General features: G+C 40.0%; 1 protein-coding gene across 1 annotated transcript in view; it reads right to left on the bottom strand.

The window, feature by feature from the left end:
- LOC308398930 (semaphorin-4B-like) overlaps positions 1 to 15,743 on the bottom strand; it is a 56,918-nt gene extending 41,175 nt beyond the window's left edge. The window contains exons 1-2 of the mRNA XM_080885824.1: positions 15,559 to 15,743; positions 1,448 to 1,887 (exon numbers count right to left, since the gene is read on the bottom strand). Of these exons, the coding sequence (XP_080741950.1) occupies positions 1,448 to 1,568 (121 nt within the window). The 5' untranslated portion in view covers positions 1,569 to 1,887; positions 15,559 to 15,743. The remainder of the gene's footprint in view (positions 1 to 1,447; positions 1,888 to 15,558) is intronic.
- Positions 15,744 to 16,764: the final 1,021 nt, after the last annotated feature.

Here is a 16,764-nt window from a genome sequence, read left to right as displayed (position 1 = left end):
GTTACATATTCAACACATAATGTTTTCAGTAGAAACAGCTGTGCATTCTCAACTTAATACTCAATATTTTTGTCTCCTTAAGTTCAGAAGAAAGATGAAAGGAGGTTTCTCATTTTTAGGTGGTGGCTTATCATTTGCTGAAATTACAACTAATGGGGCAGATTTCTGGCACTCACTGGCTGGTTCCCAATGAGTGCCAGTTCTGTGTGAAAATGGCTTGTTGATGCCATAGGTCAAAGAAGAAAGGCCTGATTCCAGCTGACAGGAAGGCCACAGTAACTCAAGCAATGGCTTTTTACAACCAAAACATGCAGTAGAGCATCGTTGAATACATTGAACCTTGAAGCAGCAGAAGCCAACACAGGGTGCCACTTCTGTCAGCTAAGAACAGGAAACTAAGGCTATAATTCACATGCGCTCACCAACATCAGAAAAACATCACCTCATCCGATGAGTCTCGATTTCTGTTGCAACATTCGGATGGTAGGGTCAAAAATTGGTATTAAAAAAAACAAAAAAAACAAAAACAAGCATGAATCTGTCCCAACTCGTATCAGTGGTTCAGGTTGTTGGTAGTTGTGTAATAGTGTGGAGGACTTTATCCTGGCACACTTTGGGCCCCTTAGTAACAAATGATGATTGTTTAAAACATTGTTGCTGTCCATATCAATCCCTTTGCAACAACAGTGTCTCATCTTCTGATATCCTGTTGAAAGCAGCTAAGACACCCTGTCATAAAATTACTCAATATCCTATTTACAAGAGAGACTGTTTCAGACAAACATATTAACAAATACAAATAATAAACGATATCTCACACACGCACATGCACATGCACACGCACACAGAAGCAACACTCACCTGTTTTTTCTAATTGCACCTCTGAAAGAAGCTGAAGTAAACTAAAATTGAGAAGCTGTACCAAGCCCCCAGAATAAGATAAATCAGGGTTAATTTGAACTGAATCATGCATAGCTACCCTACTGAAGTACAAGCATAAAAATATAGAGCTGAAAATGAGGATAATAAAACCTCAGTAATGAAGTAGGAGCAAGTAAAAAAGAAAAAAAAAAAAAAGAAGCACTGCTCTGAGTTCACAGTGCTGAAACGAGTCCTCTATTTAATTCTGTTCATGTTTTATTTGCTTGATCTGCAAACCGAGACAAGCAATATTATATTTATACTTTATTGTTGTGGCATTTGCATTTCATTTTTCCACTTTAAGCATTCTAAGAAAAAGGCTTAAGACAGGGTCATTTGCATGTAATATTAAAAATTTCTCTTTACATTTGGTTGTTGTAGTTTTCTTTATGAAAGGATGTAAAAAAAGGAAACCATTACGGTGATATGCACAGACCTGTAGATTTTGGAGAAATAATGCCAAAACTCACTCACAGCCACAATGTTAAGCCACAACTGGTCATCAGTGAAAACAAATTACACTTACTGTATGGGAAACTGATTCGAGGTATGACATCTTCCTCAGTGGCGATCACTGACTGGAGAAAGCTAGCCAATAGCAGTGCAGCAGCAGGAAGACAGTGGACAGTCCCAGTTAATGTCCACATGGTTGCCTGCTTGTCTAAGATGAACACGGATGTACAAGGTTTGTTTTAAGATTCCTTGGAACACATTAAACTCCTATTGATGCCACAGAGGGTTATTTTCTCACTCCCATCTTCCTGCAAGTCAGAGGGGGGTGGATTGTGTCCTTGATTCGAGTCTTGTATTCCCAGTGGTCTTTACATACAGTTTGTAGCCTCTTAGTCTAGAGAAGGGGAATCCTTTCTGGATTAAAGGCTGCTGGATTTCATCTTCTCATAGTGCTCTGCGGTTGATCAGTGCTAAGCTCCAACCAGACTCCACTTAGTTAAAGTCATCTTGGATCTGTGGAAAGGAGAGAGAGAAGTTTTTTCTTTATGTGCGTTCCAACAACAGTTTAAAAAAAAAAGAAAAAAAAAAAAGATGAAACACAAGCTGGAATAACAGATCCTTATCCAGCTTCTGACGCTATAACCATAAACTACAAACGCAAAAGGACTAATACATTCAAGCAGCGGCTCATTCTAGACTCTAGAATTAAAATCCACAGCATCCTCTAGAATCTAGAGGATGCTGTGGATTTTAATTCAAACAGCTGTTATTTGAGAGGAGTGTTCATTAGTTTTGCCAGCAACAACGGCATCACCCAAAAATGACCTTCCACATCCATCTGCCCCTCAGCTTTCAATAGTGAACAAACAACCTTTTGTTTTAGTTATTTTCCCACCACAAAGAAAACTCAGCAAAACAGATCATTCAGCGCTCTAACCAGCTAAAATGAAAATACTCATCATCTGGTAGCTTGAAGGGTTTCACAAACTTAAGCCTAAGTGAATATCCAATTTGCTGTTTGAAAGACGAAACGCCTACTACATTTTTTTTAATCTCTGTATTTAATTATGCTGTCAACAAATCGGTGAGAGATCCCCCTAGAAGATAATACGGGAGTCTGGCTCCAATTTTGTGGCTATGTGGGGAAATAAAAGAACAGTGACTCCCAAGACAACCCGGTAATTTGTCACAAGAAGGTGCAATGAACAGCTTTTATTTGCTTTGTGTGAGTATACAGATCAGAAGCATGTTATGTAAATCTATACTGGTATTTTTGTGTTTAGTGGGCTGTCAGTTTTATTGAAAAGCACTTAAAGTAAGCACCAGCCCATTTGTTTCAACCCTCTGAGTTTTTTGAAACAACATCAACAGCTATCAAACCTGTCATAATTTATTTTTGCTTGTTTGAGGAAAACACAAATTGTTGACATGAGCCCAAACCTTCAAATATGAAGATGCATTATGTTTTCTTTGAGGTCACGTTTATTGCAACTAGGTGTTGACACATTTCTGCCTTTGCTAGCCAGTGACAGAAACAGTGGTCTATTACAGTCATGGTCTATTTTTATTAATTACTGCCTGCTGGTTCAAAGAGGTTATGATGAATCGGAGCTGTAGCCACGAGAAAAAAAGCCCCTCTTTTCCTGTGAAATAAAATTGTATATGAGCAAGGTAGAAATTAAGTAAATGACCAGTGCAATACTTTAAAGCAGGAAATGAGCAGCTTTACAATAGCTGCGTCAGACAAAACTAACACTTAACCGAAGCCACCTGTCCAGAATGTGGACGCCAACCTGCGTAGAAGAAAGGATATTTGTGATTAGCACCTTCATGTTGGTCTCCAACAAAACCTGAGGAAGATGGCTTTTAAGCTCTCTCTCAGTTTACTATCTAGTTGACACTTTGCTTGTTTACCATTTGAAACTGAACACAGGTGGCACCTTTTTATGAGTTTTTTCACTGATAACAAAGCATTTCTTTCACCAAAAGCAATGTCATGAGAGAACAGATACTGAATCAAAAAGAGCTGTGAAAAAAACAAAAAACAAAACTAAGAGCCTAGACTGTTTTTGTAAGCCTGGAGAAGTATTAAAGAGGTATTAAATTATAAAGCACATTCAGTGACTCCTGTTTGGTTTAACTTGTTAAATCAAAATAACCAGTTTTGTACGCAGTATACTGCAATTTCAAATTAACACAAAAATAGAAGCGCTATGGCCGAAACAAATGATCTTTTCTAAAAATTTTGACCCAGTGATGATGCGAGTTGAAAGTCCAGGGGATCACCAAAGGTATTACAACCCTGTCTGAGGTGGGGTATGCACGCTTGCAATATATTTCAATCTTGGTCCAAGTGATGGCCTTACTGACTCCTTACAGCAATACCACATGCCTGTTGTGCACCCAAAACAGCTGTAGATCATATATTTGCCAGTGTTTTCAGACCTAAACCAGAGTGCAAACTATTACTTGATTCTTATGAATTCACCAATATCCTGACCGGAGTACAGATGCCTCCGTTCAGTGAGCTCAGTAAAGCCCTCGTGTTTGATATAACTCCCTACTCCTTATTGCCCGGCAGTGCTAGATGCCTCCCTGAAGAACCCATAGAGGTGGTTAGGTTTAGAAAGTAAACACTGCAGAGCACATGGCGTCTCTCGCATCATTGAAGGAACTCCCTGAAGACCTCATGCAAATATTTATGACAGCCAATAAATACAGCAGACCAAGATGAGCGTGGGACAATAAGTAGCTCCTGGGCATCTGCGGAGGTAGGGCCCAGCTGGAAAGTACCATTTTAAACTTTTGAGCAGCCTGAATAATACTTTTTAACATACTCTGCTACCTGCCCAGTCTGAAGAGTGGGGAGCTGACTTGAATACATCTGTATCTCAGTGTCACACCCTGGTCTCCCCTCCCCGGGGTCTGCAGCATCCAACTAATAGGTCTGTGTCACTCTTCACTTCACTGCCAGGCCTGCTGTGGTTCTTGCTGCTCCACTGAAGCTAGCTGAGTCACTGTGGGCTGAAACATCCACCCACGGTACTCTAACATTTCCTTTTGCCTCCGGTGGTCCCTCTCATGCCTGCTGGGACAACAAGCTTGGCTGCCCAGCATCTCTTGCACACCTCAAGCCTCCATGTTCCCAGGGCACATCCTTATGTAATTGCAAGTGTTTTAAATTTTAATGAAAAGAGAGGCGTGTTAGAAGTGTTTCCTGCCACTCGGCTTAAAAGCTTCCTAATTCATCAAACTCTTTAGGGCAGTAATGCATGAAGAAATATCTCAACACACTTAAATTGACCTTTTACCACCTCAAAAATGTAGCTGATGCCCACCAAAAATTTCACCAAAATTTCAGTCATGAGTAATTTGGTTCCAATTTAATTGGTTCAGAAAACATTTTACACAATCGTGTTTGCTTAATTACAGCAAAAACATTCAGACCTATCACATGCACACCTAGTCGTGACTTCTACCAAAGAATTAAGCCAAAAAACTAAAACAAAAACACATTTACTTACAGTTTACTCATCTGCCTCCTTACAGAAATATTGGCCTCAAAAAAAAGAGAAAAAAGTTTGTTTTGTCTTTTTTGACAAAACTATGCCAATAGCAAGAGGCCCATGCACCTGAATAGGAAACAAGGTATCTGGGGAATCCAAGACACATGATGACTCATAAATGTTCATATAACTGGGCCCGGTGCCTGAGGAGCACTAGATGGACACTTTGCAGGCCTCAGGCAGATCTGTTCAGCCTTAACAAGGGCACGAAGGCCAAGTAAACTGATGTAATACTGCATTCATCCTCTTTTCTTTCAGATTTTAAAAAGACCCCATCATACGTAAATGCATTTTAGTCAAAGTACTCATGCAGTGTCCTAATCCAATCTCAAAAGCAATGCAACAAGGGTCTGAAGGAAAAAAGTACTAAATATTAATAAGCATTAAATCATATTTGACAGCAAGTGCTCGACCAAAGAAAGTGATCTAATTAGAGGTAACAATTATAGGATTTATAGAATTAGAATTCTATTCAACCAGAGCTGCTACAGTAAAAGTGAGCAACTATACTCAATGCCACTGGACCCATCTGCTCATGCAGGCGAGGGTCTGCTGCTCCTTGTATCTGTGAAGGGTGAATCTGGTGCCATATTGCTTAAAGCTACAGATTCATTAACCTTCTGAACCTCCCTCGAGGCTCCCTATTAATTCCTGCATCTGTTCATATGGCAAAAGGATGTGAAAGACACATTGGGCGATACACTCCGTCAGGTCATGTCGAGTTCATTGGAAAGGTAGCAGCATGAATGCTAACCATTTGGCTAGCTTTTGATTAAAAGACTGGGCTTTGTGCTAGGCTACGAATTCTCAATAACTCTTCTCTGCAAAGTGACTTGTCTCACATTTGGTCTTTGGCACAAAATGAGGCACTTATGGAGATAATCAGCAGCCAGGCAGGACCTTGTGATGAGAGCAGTATGACTGAGTTTGACATGAGGGTAGATTAGGCTGCGGTCCAATCCATTAACAGTATCATGAGCACATCTAAGTGAAAGGGAACTAGAAAAGCATTTTTAATTGCACAAGTTGCCATCAAATCTTATCTGTGTCCGTCAGGCCAGATTTAAGGGTGACTTTGGGGAACTGTATCCAAAATGATGTAATGACTTCTTCCAGTAACAAAAAAGGACAGCAATGTTTAAATCAAATAAATGTTAACGTTAATGTTTAATGTGGCCTCTTGGGTTTAAATTACTATTTACAAAAGATTTGTGGAGCTATCATCTTCGGCAAAGAAGGCCTCAGTAGGCGACTGACAAGGCAGAGACTCCTTACTATGTCTGTCATCATAACTCAGACTAGCAGCCTGCTTTCTTGGGTGCGCAATGCATAATTATTGCAAAAATCAAGATCGCTGAGGGAGGTACATTTTTTTCCCCACCCAAATCAATGGCATGGACTCCAAATCATTTTTTTCAACCCACCTTGCTAGACATACCGGCAATATTTACTTTGTTTTTAAAGAACACGTCATCAGATAAATAGTTAATAGGTTAAACTAACTTTAACCTTTCTGAATCTTAATGAATCAGGGGTAAAAGGTGAACTACTTTTCAAATATCCGTGAGGTAAAACATTGCATGCTGTACTTTGCAGGAACATTAGGTGAAACGTTAACGCTTACTCTGTCCACCAGGGAATGGGACTGTGGGTAGTAGAAGGAAAACTTTCAGGTGAGCAGACTTCTCCCACACCAAGAAGGGAGTGCGCTAAATAAATCACGACTGGGTTAAAAATAAACCATAAGCACCCCGTGCAGCAGTTGAGACAGCACCAATTGTTTGCTAAGCTGGCAGAGCACATAGTGAATTCATCATCACAGTGACTCTGTGAGTTTACATGACGGTTAAGCATGAGTCAGCATGTCTGGATGAGGGAGCTCAGGGATAAAGATGTCAGACAACAGAGATGTGTAGACAACTGCAATGATGTCATTAATTGCAAACTCGCATGTAGATATCACTCTTAAGCTACAATTACTTTTTATTAAAAACAAAAAGAAAAAAGAGAGACAAGCGTATTATCCTACGCAAATTCAACCCATCTCAAAAAGGGTTCTGATCATCACCATGCTGATAACATACTCAAACGAGGTGGACTTTTAAAAACAGGAAGTCCACACTCAAATTTGGCTAAAATCTTGAGTGCCTCTACAGTAGTGCTAAATTGGCTTCTTTCTTTCCTAGCTACTTCTATCAGAGAAATCTTCAGGATATCCTCTCTCAGAAGCCTTTGAGTGGTTTATATATGGACAACCTCCTCATAACTCAACAATGCAGGCTTTGAAAAAAAAAAAAAAAAAAAAAAAAAAAAAAAAAAACAAAGAAAAAAAACATTTTTCCATCAAAATATTTTTGTCTTTGCTTCTTGAAAGGAACTTCCTCTAGATCAGGGAATTGAAAGTGGACTGAAAGTAAATATTCTCAAAAGCATAAAGTAATAAAATATAAATACAAAAGTGCATCAATGAAGGCCATCAATAAGCAGGCTTCCTCTCTGCTTTCACTTATTTATTCAACAGAAGATAAAAGAGAAAAAGAAAAACATGAACACAAAATGTTCTACTGCCTCTCCAATATCATTTCTACCCTGCAGGTAATGTGAATTTTTTTCTTGGCTCTGAAACCAAATGGAGACCTTGGTGTCTGCACACAGAAGAGATTTTAACCTGGAATGAAATGAAAACCTTTATGCATGCTCCAACGTTTTGGTCTTTAATATGGAGCAGCTGTGAACTGGGAATCCTGGTGCCTAAAGGCAAACTTCCTCTGAAAGAGCCAAATTTGTACAAACGGTTCAAAAATCAGATATGACTGCTTATCAGGACCTGTTCATTTACTATAACTTTTTCCATTTTCTTTATGCAAATATCCACAAATGGTCGACATCCATCTCGAAAAATTGCGTCACAGATTTCAGACCAAGCAGTTTGATACAAACACAAAGTTTGAAAAAGCAAAGAAGAGGGAAATCTAAGAAGCAATACTGACTTGTGAGCTGTAATCCACTACCTGTGCCCTGTACTGGGAATCATCAGACACTAATGTGGAACTCTCTGAGAACTGAAACTCAATTAAGTACTCAATTACTTATTCATATGTGTGATCCCAGACTGATACAAGGAAGATGACTTTTCCCTGCATGAGTTATTAATTATTCACAGAATCATCTTTGTGTTGATGACTGGCTGTAATGCATCCTGCTGTGGTATCTCCCTTCTGGATTCAGATACAAAAGGATTTTTAATGACTTTCAAATGATAAAATTACTGGAAAAACTAAGCAAATTAGGCATTCGCTGTGAAGAAAATTTGCCTGTGACCAAACAGCAAGTCCTGGTCTTCAGTTCATAACCCAGTCACTTTCAATAAACCCCCAAATACTCACTCACTCATGGTTCAAACTGCCACTGCATAGAAATGAATTTAGATCAAAGCTCCTTTTCAGCGTAGCAGACACAAAGCGGACTTACTGAAAGCGCAACATACTACTTCTCCGATAAATCCAAATGTCCACAATTTTTTAATCTGCTTTGACAATTAACACACAGAGGCAATGAGTTCAGCAAAATCCTACCCATAATAAATTATAAATGACAGCATTAATAAGACTAGTAAGCATTTATGACAGACATCTCTTGTTCGAGGTAAAGAGTAGTACCAATGTATCTGACAGTTTATGACCAAGAAGGCATGTATAGATCGCCGGTTATTTGTAAAAGAATCTAACCAGGAACAACTTTAAAACCATCGAGTCTTGATATTCATGTCATGTTAACCATTTAAACATTGTTGCAACAGTCCCCGATCGTATCCGCCTCCCCCACTGTGCTCCACCCCGCATACAAAGGAAATGCTTGGAGGCATTTACCTGGCTTCCTTGCTAGATACCAATCTGATCTAGTTTCAGCAGGATGGCTCAACATAAGTGTTGTCCATGAAGGTCTCCCCCGACTACCAATCTCATGGCATAAGAAACCACAGAAAACCTGCAAGAGGCTCCAGGTCAGCATCCAGGCACTTAAAAGATCTTTTGGTGTGTTTTTCATCTTTAGTTTTGCTCCACGCTCTGCACAGCTTCAACCTACCTAAGAGCATTTCAGATGTGAAGCACCTGGTCTACCAATAGCAAACACAAAACAAAACTTTTTTTTAAAGCGATGCAGAGCAGAAACCTGCTTTTTTGGATGCATCTGGTGAAACTGCAAGCTTTGTCTTTAGTGTATGTAAAGAACTCCAGAAGTCAAGCGACGCAACCATGCCTGATGTATTCCCCACAGTAAAATGTCCCTAAACAGGTTGTTTTAAAGTAGTAACAGCTACCAGAGAACTGAAGCAGTGTTCCAGTGTAACATGATTGGTTGGTGTTCGTTTGAATCTTATACATGCACTCAGCAGTTCATCCAGTTCTATGTGCCACACCTCCTTCTCATATGTTAATCAGGTACCAGGCTGAGTACTGAATGTGCCTTAATTGGCTTTGCATGACCTTAAGCTACCAGCGAGATGTGTGCTAATTGTTTAACTACAGTACGTGCTCCGTTTCCATGATCCCATCACGTCTGTGCGTCAGAGTCAAAGGCATTCATTGAAATGCAGGAACCCAGTGATTTTACATCCCTGAGTGGCATCTATGAGGCTACTTACTGGAATTGTCTTTCTGTGACATTTATTCCAACATGCTACAGCCACAAAGTGTTGAAATTACACCATGATGTGACAACGCTTCAAGTCTGATCCAAAGCTAGAATTGGCTCTGAGGAATATTCAAACCCCCTTTTTACATTAGTGTACATACTGCTCAGCTTTGCCATGCAGGAAGTGGCAATTATCATTTCAAACGAGTGAGTGAAGCAGAACTGGCAGAGGAGATAAGTGCTTAAAGGAGAGTAAGGGTCACCTTATTCCCTCTGATACAGACTTGCCCTTCCCTGAAATTATTCAAGCTTGACGGGGAACGGTGGGAGATCAGTTCTTGAAAAACTTGCAAAGCGTCAGTAATGAGCCATGCGTCAGTCAGAGCGCAGTGTGATAGGAGGCATAATTTCTCTCTCTTGACACAGTCCCAATACAGAAACTACAGAAAAATTTGGAGACATGGAGCTCTTATGATGATAAAAATTGCAATTTTCCCCCTTCAGTCCACTAAACTACAAAGTGTTTATTGTGTGCTTCTGTGTTGAAAAGCTCACCACACTTTACCCTAATGACCCATTTAGACTAATATGGTGTGCTGATTAATCAGGAAATCCTCACGATTACAGACTAACAGTGTGGCCTGGAAGACTGAACCACAAAAACAGAGAAAGAATTTTACGTTCCTACTTGCTTGGGGCTCTTGACTGCTTAGTTGACAGAACCAAGTTTAATGATTGTCCGAAAACATTAGCAGTGAGGGAAAAATCCTTTCAATTGTTTTCCAGTGCCTGTGGCCTCCCTCTGATTTTGCAGCCCAGATATGTGAGGCACACTGGTGCTGTGAAAGTTGCCCATGGCCACGACGGACCACAGCATCTTATTCATCTGCTGGGTCGATGACGATGTCAGGCAAGACTGTGAACAAACTCTGTGGTGTCACAAAGGAGAGTTGAAAGTTTAGAGTCATGCAATTGCACAACAGAGGCCTTTCTGAGGTCTGGACCATGCTGTATTAGCATCACAGTTCATCTGCTAATTACACCATCAAATCCAAAGGATTGGCTATCCATACTGGGCTATTCATCTCATGACTTACACGTCAAAGTGGTGGTGGGGGAGTGCGGTGCACGATTAATCCCCGTAGTTAAACCGATGTGAGGACTCATTTCCTTACATGATTTGACAAGCAGAGCAATAGGATTTAAAAGCATATCAGATGACTATATTCTGTTTCAGGCTCCACTTCACCTCGTCAGACCCAAACTCACTTCAGCGTGCTCAGGTAAGAACTTCGATGACCGTGACCAAAAGGCTTGACCACAAAACTGTTCTCATTACTCATTCCAAGTGGAAACATGACACAGTTTGTCCGAGTCATTTGTCAGGTTGGCCGCTTCAAGGCAGTTGGCTGTTGACTCTCAGCAAACATCTGGACTTCAAAAAGAACAACCGAAGCAGTACTGCTTTGTTTACCGTCAGGCGTGAGCTCTGTCTTTGTCTTTGCCAGCAGTTGTAGCCAATAAAGGAAGTAAAAGGTCAACAGTTCTGTCCCTCTGGGCAACGGTCCTACTGATAATAGTGGAGACTTGGAACAAATAAGGGAATGATATCATAATGCATTTGGAGTTCAATAATCATTTATAGGGAAATAATTGGAAACGATCTAAAAGACTGCTAACAAAATGGCAAAATCAATTCTTAATTAAAGAGTGTACAAAAATTGCTTGGCTGGGGAGTGAAGGCCTGGGAAAAAAATAAATAAAATCCTGACATCATTAATATTTTCTTTAGCCTCAATTTAGTCATTGGACTTACTGCAACAACCTCCCTCTGCCTTTCACAAGGCTACTACTACAATAATAATGATCATTATAACGCCATTTAATACCACTCAAAACAAAATTAAAACTCCTGAATATCTTAATTTAACAACAGCAAAGCCCTGTACAGCACATTAAGATAACGTTTATAATCATAAAAGAACTAGTAGGCCAATTTGTTTAACTTTTCACTTAAAGTGAATTTATTGAGCACCATCTGCCAAATTCTGCCCATTATGGTACAAAAAGCATGTCAGATTTTCTTTCTGTTTGGAAACATTAATCTGAGAAATACTGCACATATTTTAAATCCAGCACTGTTTACATTAGTTGATGTTTCTTTATGCTCCTCCATGTTTACTGCCTTTGCTGCACTGCTGTATGTGTTTGTGTGTAACCACCACCTGTTGAAACAAGAGGCCTGTACACAACAGAAGGATCTTCTGTTATCCTGATAACTTCATGGTTAACCTTGGCTTTCTGTTCCACGAAGGGGGTCCATTTCCTACTGGAGTATATCGATATAGCAAGCAGTAAGCATGTGTCGTTGCTGGGTTTCAAAAATGGCGGTTTTAACTTTTGTGAACAAGACGCTCTCATGACTCATGGAATGATGCTACTGACCAGTCAATCGGTGGCATGCAGACCGAAGACGCCACATTTTAGTACCTGTTTGGATCACTTGGAACACCGGGGGAGCAGGTACTGAAAAAAAGTATTTGGTATCAGGTGCTATGACCTCATGGAAAACCCTGAAAACCATGGCAAACCGTGCCAGTTTCCTGTGAGGGGGAAAAAAAGAAGCAAGAATCCAAACACGGGAAATAAAACAAAAACAGCTTATACAAAGAAAAACAAAACAAAATGGTACAATTCCCCTCCTCCTATTGTGCCACTTTACACCTACCAATACCGGTCATAAAGGTCCTCACATAAAGGAGTTTTCTTCCTTATTGAGTGCACAGCACTTTTTCATTATTTAGGAAAAGGCGAGGTTTAAATAACCTAATAATATGGGTCTCTGGTAATTTACTATATAAATAAATACTGGATCTCAGCATTCCAGGCACATCGTAAGTCTGTTTTCCATTACAAAGTCACTGTTTATATTTTTCTCCACACTTCTTTCAAAATAAGAGAAGAAAAATGCAGAAGACGTTCATTTGTCTCTGGAGGAGAGCTCCACGTTACATAACATGTTTCCATTCAAAGACAGCTACCTTAGTTAAACCCTCGTGGAAGTCAGAGAGCACTTCTGATGAACTTGTCAGACAGATGCAGCCAAGTGGTATAAACCGTCCTTCAAAATAAACCTGAGTAGCTCGACATGTATTATCCAACATGTTTTTGCAATTCTGCCCCCAAACAGAGTTCAACAGGGGTCTGCAACTGCTCAGTTTTATAACAGAAGCGTGAGCACAAACTTGGATTACATCTACAGAATTATCAAAGACTTGCTACGGAAATGTTACAGGACTATATCGACCTCAAGAGGCTTCATTCGCACTGTCTGCTATGTTTGATCTTCAAGATAAACAGTGGAAAAACACCAAATATAATAAATGCCATGAGACTTAAGCAAGTACCTGAAGCATTTGTCAGTAGTGGTACAAATCTCTTTAATTCTCCAGCTCCATGTGATAGATAGATAGATAGATTCTTACCGTACACTACTAAATCCCCATTTGCACTATTTGCCTATTTTGCACCACTATGCCTTCTTACTTGAATATTGTATATTGTATATTGCATAGCTTTTTTTTGTTATACGTAAAATTGTATTGTATTTATTTAAATTTTTACTTTTTAATTATTTTATTTGCATTTTTCTAATCACTAGGGTTTGAGAGTAACGCAATTTCTATTCTGTGTATGTCCTGTACATGTGGCAGAATTGACAAATAAAGTTGACTTGACTTGACTTGACTAGATGAACAGGCATGACAGCAGTCTGACTTGAATTAGTGAAATGCAGATAGAACACATGTTTTTACCATCAAAACCAGATTTGTTTATGAAAGCAATGCCAGAGTATAAAGCAGCAATAAATGAAGAAAATCCAATTTGCTGAAGAATTTCTGGCTCATCAGAAAAAGCCTCAGAAGTGTCACCTGCATTCATAGTCTTCTTTTGACCCAACATTGAATACCCCTGCAGGGCCTGGCCAGCCTTTCTACACGACCTGCAGGTCACACTGAATATGAATGGCCTTGCAAATGGCAGGCGAAGCTATGCAAGGACACAGCGATAAAGTCAGCAAAAAGGTCTAGAGCCAAGTTTTAGTGAATGCAAATGTGAACCATTAAAAAGAAATGTGAACTTATCACCAATGTGCAAAAGCACAGTGTGACTTTTCACAGTTTGTGTAGCATTAACACTGAAAGAATTCTCACAAATTCCTCAAAGGGAGGTGCTGTTACTGCCAAATGTTTACGTGGCAAAACATCAGCAAAGCAAACCATGCACATTAAACAAATTTATGTTTAGGACAGAGAAACTCTTTTCTGTCTTCTGCACAAACTTAACTGGGCTGATGAAAAGGCAGCAATGGCTGGCTTAACGTCTGCCCTGTCGCTGGGTGCGATCTGGCTTCGGCCCAGCAAAATGACTGTGTTCCCACATCTGGGGCCTCTCAACACGCAAGTTCCCATCAGTTTGCCCTGAACAAATCGAATCCCTCTAGTCATGATATGGAACATCACTAACCTTCTGAGGGTTAAAAGCAACAGAGTGTCTCCTCTCCTGGGTCTCCACTTGCCCTCCCACTCGTTTACCACAACCTCTCCACATGCTGACCATTCCTCTGAAGTTGTTATAGTGGGTGGAGTGCTGGGTGGAGAGTGTGTGTGTGTGTGTTTTGATTGTTTAAACGTGTGGGTGGGGGTCTGCTTATGCATGAGTGTCTATGCGTTTCAGAGTAAGACACAGAGGATAAGATGGGAAGCACACATTATGATGCTGCTGCATGTGCTCCTAGAGGGAACGTTTCTTCAGTTTGTTTACAGTATAAACGCTAGAGCCCATCAGTGTTAGCTCTTGATACAATATCACACAGAGACGAAGAACAGCACAGCCCTGAAGGGAAAACTGCTCCACTGGTCATTTACAGTCTTACTCTGGTAAATCATATCAGTAATATCTAAACTCTGAAAGTCGTTTGCTCTCACATGCATCATAACCACCAGATCTGAGCCAGCAGTTCAGGATAAATTTAAAAAAAAAAAAAAAAACGCCTTTTCTAAGAAATCCCTACCAAAAACAGAGGAAATGGGATGCTTTATCTGCGGTCAAACGGTGTCTGGTTCATAGAAATGCAAAGTGATACAGGAGGTATGTCAACACAGTCTCCAACATGCCAAAGGAGATAAGAGGAGGTGGCTATTTGGAAGAGAATAACAGGAAAGGTGTCATTAAGCAAGTGTAAAACCGGACAGAATCTACTCCAAAACGACTCCACGTGGTATTTACAGAAATGAGTGACTGATCGAGACTTAGAAGCAACACTTTTCGCCCGATGTTTGGTGAAAACAAAGCAGAATCAGGTCATCAGAACGGTTTCTGGTTCGTTGTTTTATTGGGTTAAATGGAAATAGCAGCTGTTTACCCACATGTGCGACAGAAAACTCAAGAGGCCAAGTCCAGCGGCTCTCTCCACACCTACATACAACATACTTCTTTTACAACAATCCGAAAAACCCCTTTCTAAAGCTGCAAATGCAAATGCAAAGAATTCTTTTTTTTTAATCAAAAGTAATTAATATTTGGAGCATTCTCTTTAGGAATGAACAGGGAAAATGTGCAGGGCATGAATCAGCACCGTGATGAGCAACAAAAAATGTAAACTCCAAGTAGAAAAACATGCAAACTAATTTTTAAAGCGACAGAAATAATAATAACAATAATAATTAAAATGCAACAGTAACCTACACCATTACATTAAAAATCCCAGTTGCCTTTAAGGACCCCATCTTACAATAAACTACTTAAACTAAACAATTAAAATTCACACTTGTGTCCCGGACCACAAATGTCCGCAAAGATTTTTTTCCTCTAATAAAACATTAAAAAACTGTTACCCCCTGCCTCTCATTTCTTTTCCTTAAAGGTGTTTAAAGTGGAGACAGGCAACAAAAAGTACGAGGAAGGCACAAAAAGACCTTACCATCCACGAGCTGCAGTGTAAAGACCTCGGTTACAGCTGAAATCTTCACGGTCACCGGAACAACTGTCGAAATCGATGTATCTTCTAAATCCGCAGTAAAGTGCGCTTTAACGCGTAGGTTATTGAGTCCATTAACTCGTCCGTGAGGCGAAGTCCATCCTCAGTGCGTGTGAAGACGAGCCTCCTCTACTACAAACTAAAGGCTGGTCGCTTTCATGCATCCAAACTTTAGCTCCTCCCACAGCACACGCACACTGCCTGCAACCATTGAGTGCTCAGCAGGAGTCTGCAGCACACATGTGCGATCACCTCCGGTGAAACAAAGGGAGAAAGATGTCAGAGGCGTTACAGCCGCCCCCGCGATCATGTAGTTTACTATTACTACGGGAAAAAATTAATATTTACGTGTAATGCAACAAAATCTTACTATAAAGAGCTGGATTATTCGTTGCCAAACGCGGAAAATGTTCTATCGACAGTTTAATGTATATTGTATATACACATATTGTAAGTACCGGTATTAAGATATTTTTGGAGTGAGACATGACATAAGGACTTAAAGGCAAGTCCAAACCATCAAAACATCCGTGGAGTTAAAAAAGGAATAATTACAAAATTCCCAGCAAAAACAAAACAAAAACCAAGGTAGTGTATGAACTGAATGGGGGGTGGACCACTTGATTAACACTTTGGAGGAACTGAAAATTGAGCTATGGCTCACGTCTAAATAAAAGTATATTGAATTTATTTTCTACTATAAGGCTTAAGAGAAATGGAAGAGAGAAGAACCTCCGTTACAGATGTCTTTGTGGAAAGAAAGTTTTCCTGCTCTGCTGTGTTGGGTATCAGCGTTTCTCTTCTCAGGGCAACCCTGAAGCCATCAAACAATGAGTGACAACTGAGAGGGTCCGCCACAAAGAGAATTACAGGGGATTATGTACAAAGGCAAAGACCTGAGCACAACAAGACTCAGCCATTCATGTAATCTCTTTTTGCAGCAAGAAAGGGGTAAAAAGAACCTTGGACTCCACTCATCAAATTTTCCTCTAAGGCTCTAAAACAACAGACAGCGTGTTTGTCCCTTCTGCTGCACACAGGATATCCAATCAAAATGATCGCTAAGGAGCAGGGACATAAATTAAACTCATGCACAGCACACCACCACCATTCATGCCCGTAGGGAGGAAGATAACATTAATAATTAGT

The sequence above is a fragment of the Rhamphochromis sp. 'chilingali' genome, assembly GCF_963969265.1.
Source record: "Rhamphochromis sp. 'chilingali' genome assembly, chromosome: 6".
In the NCBI taxonomy this organism is placed as follows: domain Eukaryota; kingdom Metazoa; phylum Chordata; class Actinopteri; order Cichliformes; family Cichlidae; genus Rhamphochromis; species Rhamphochromis sp. 'chilingali'.
This window is presented reverse-complemented; position numbering and strand designations above follow the sequence as displayed.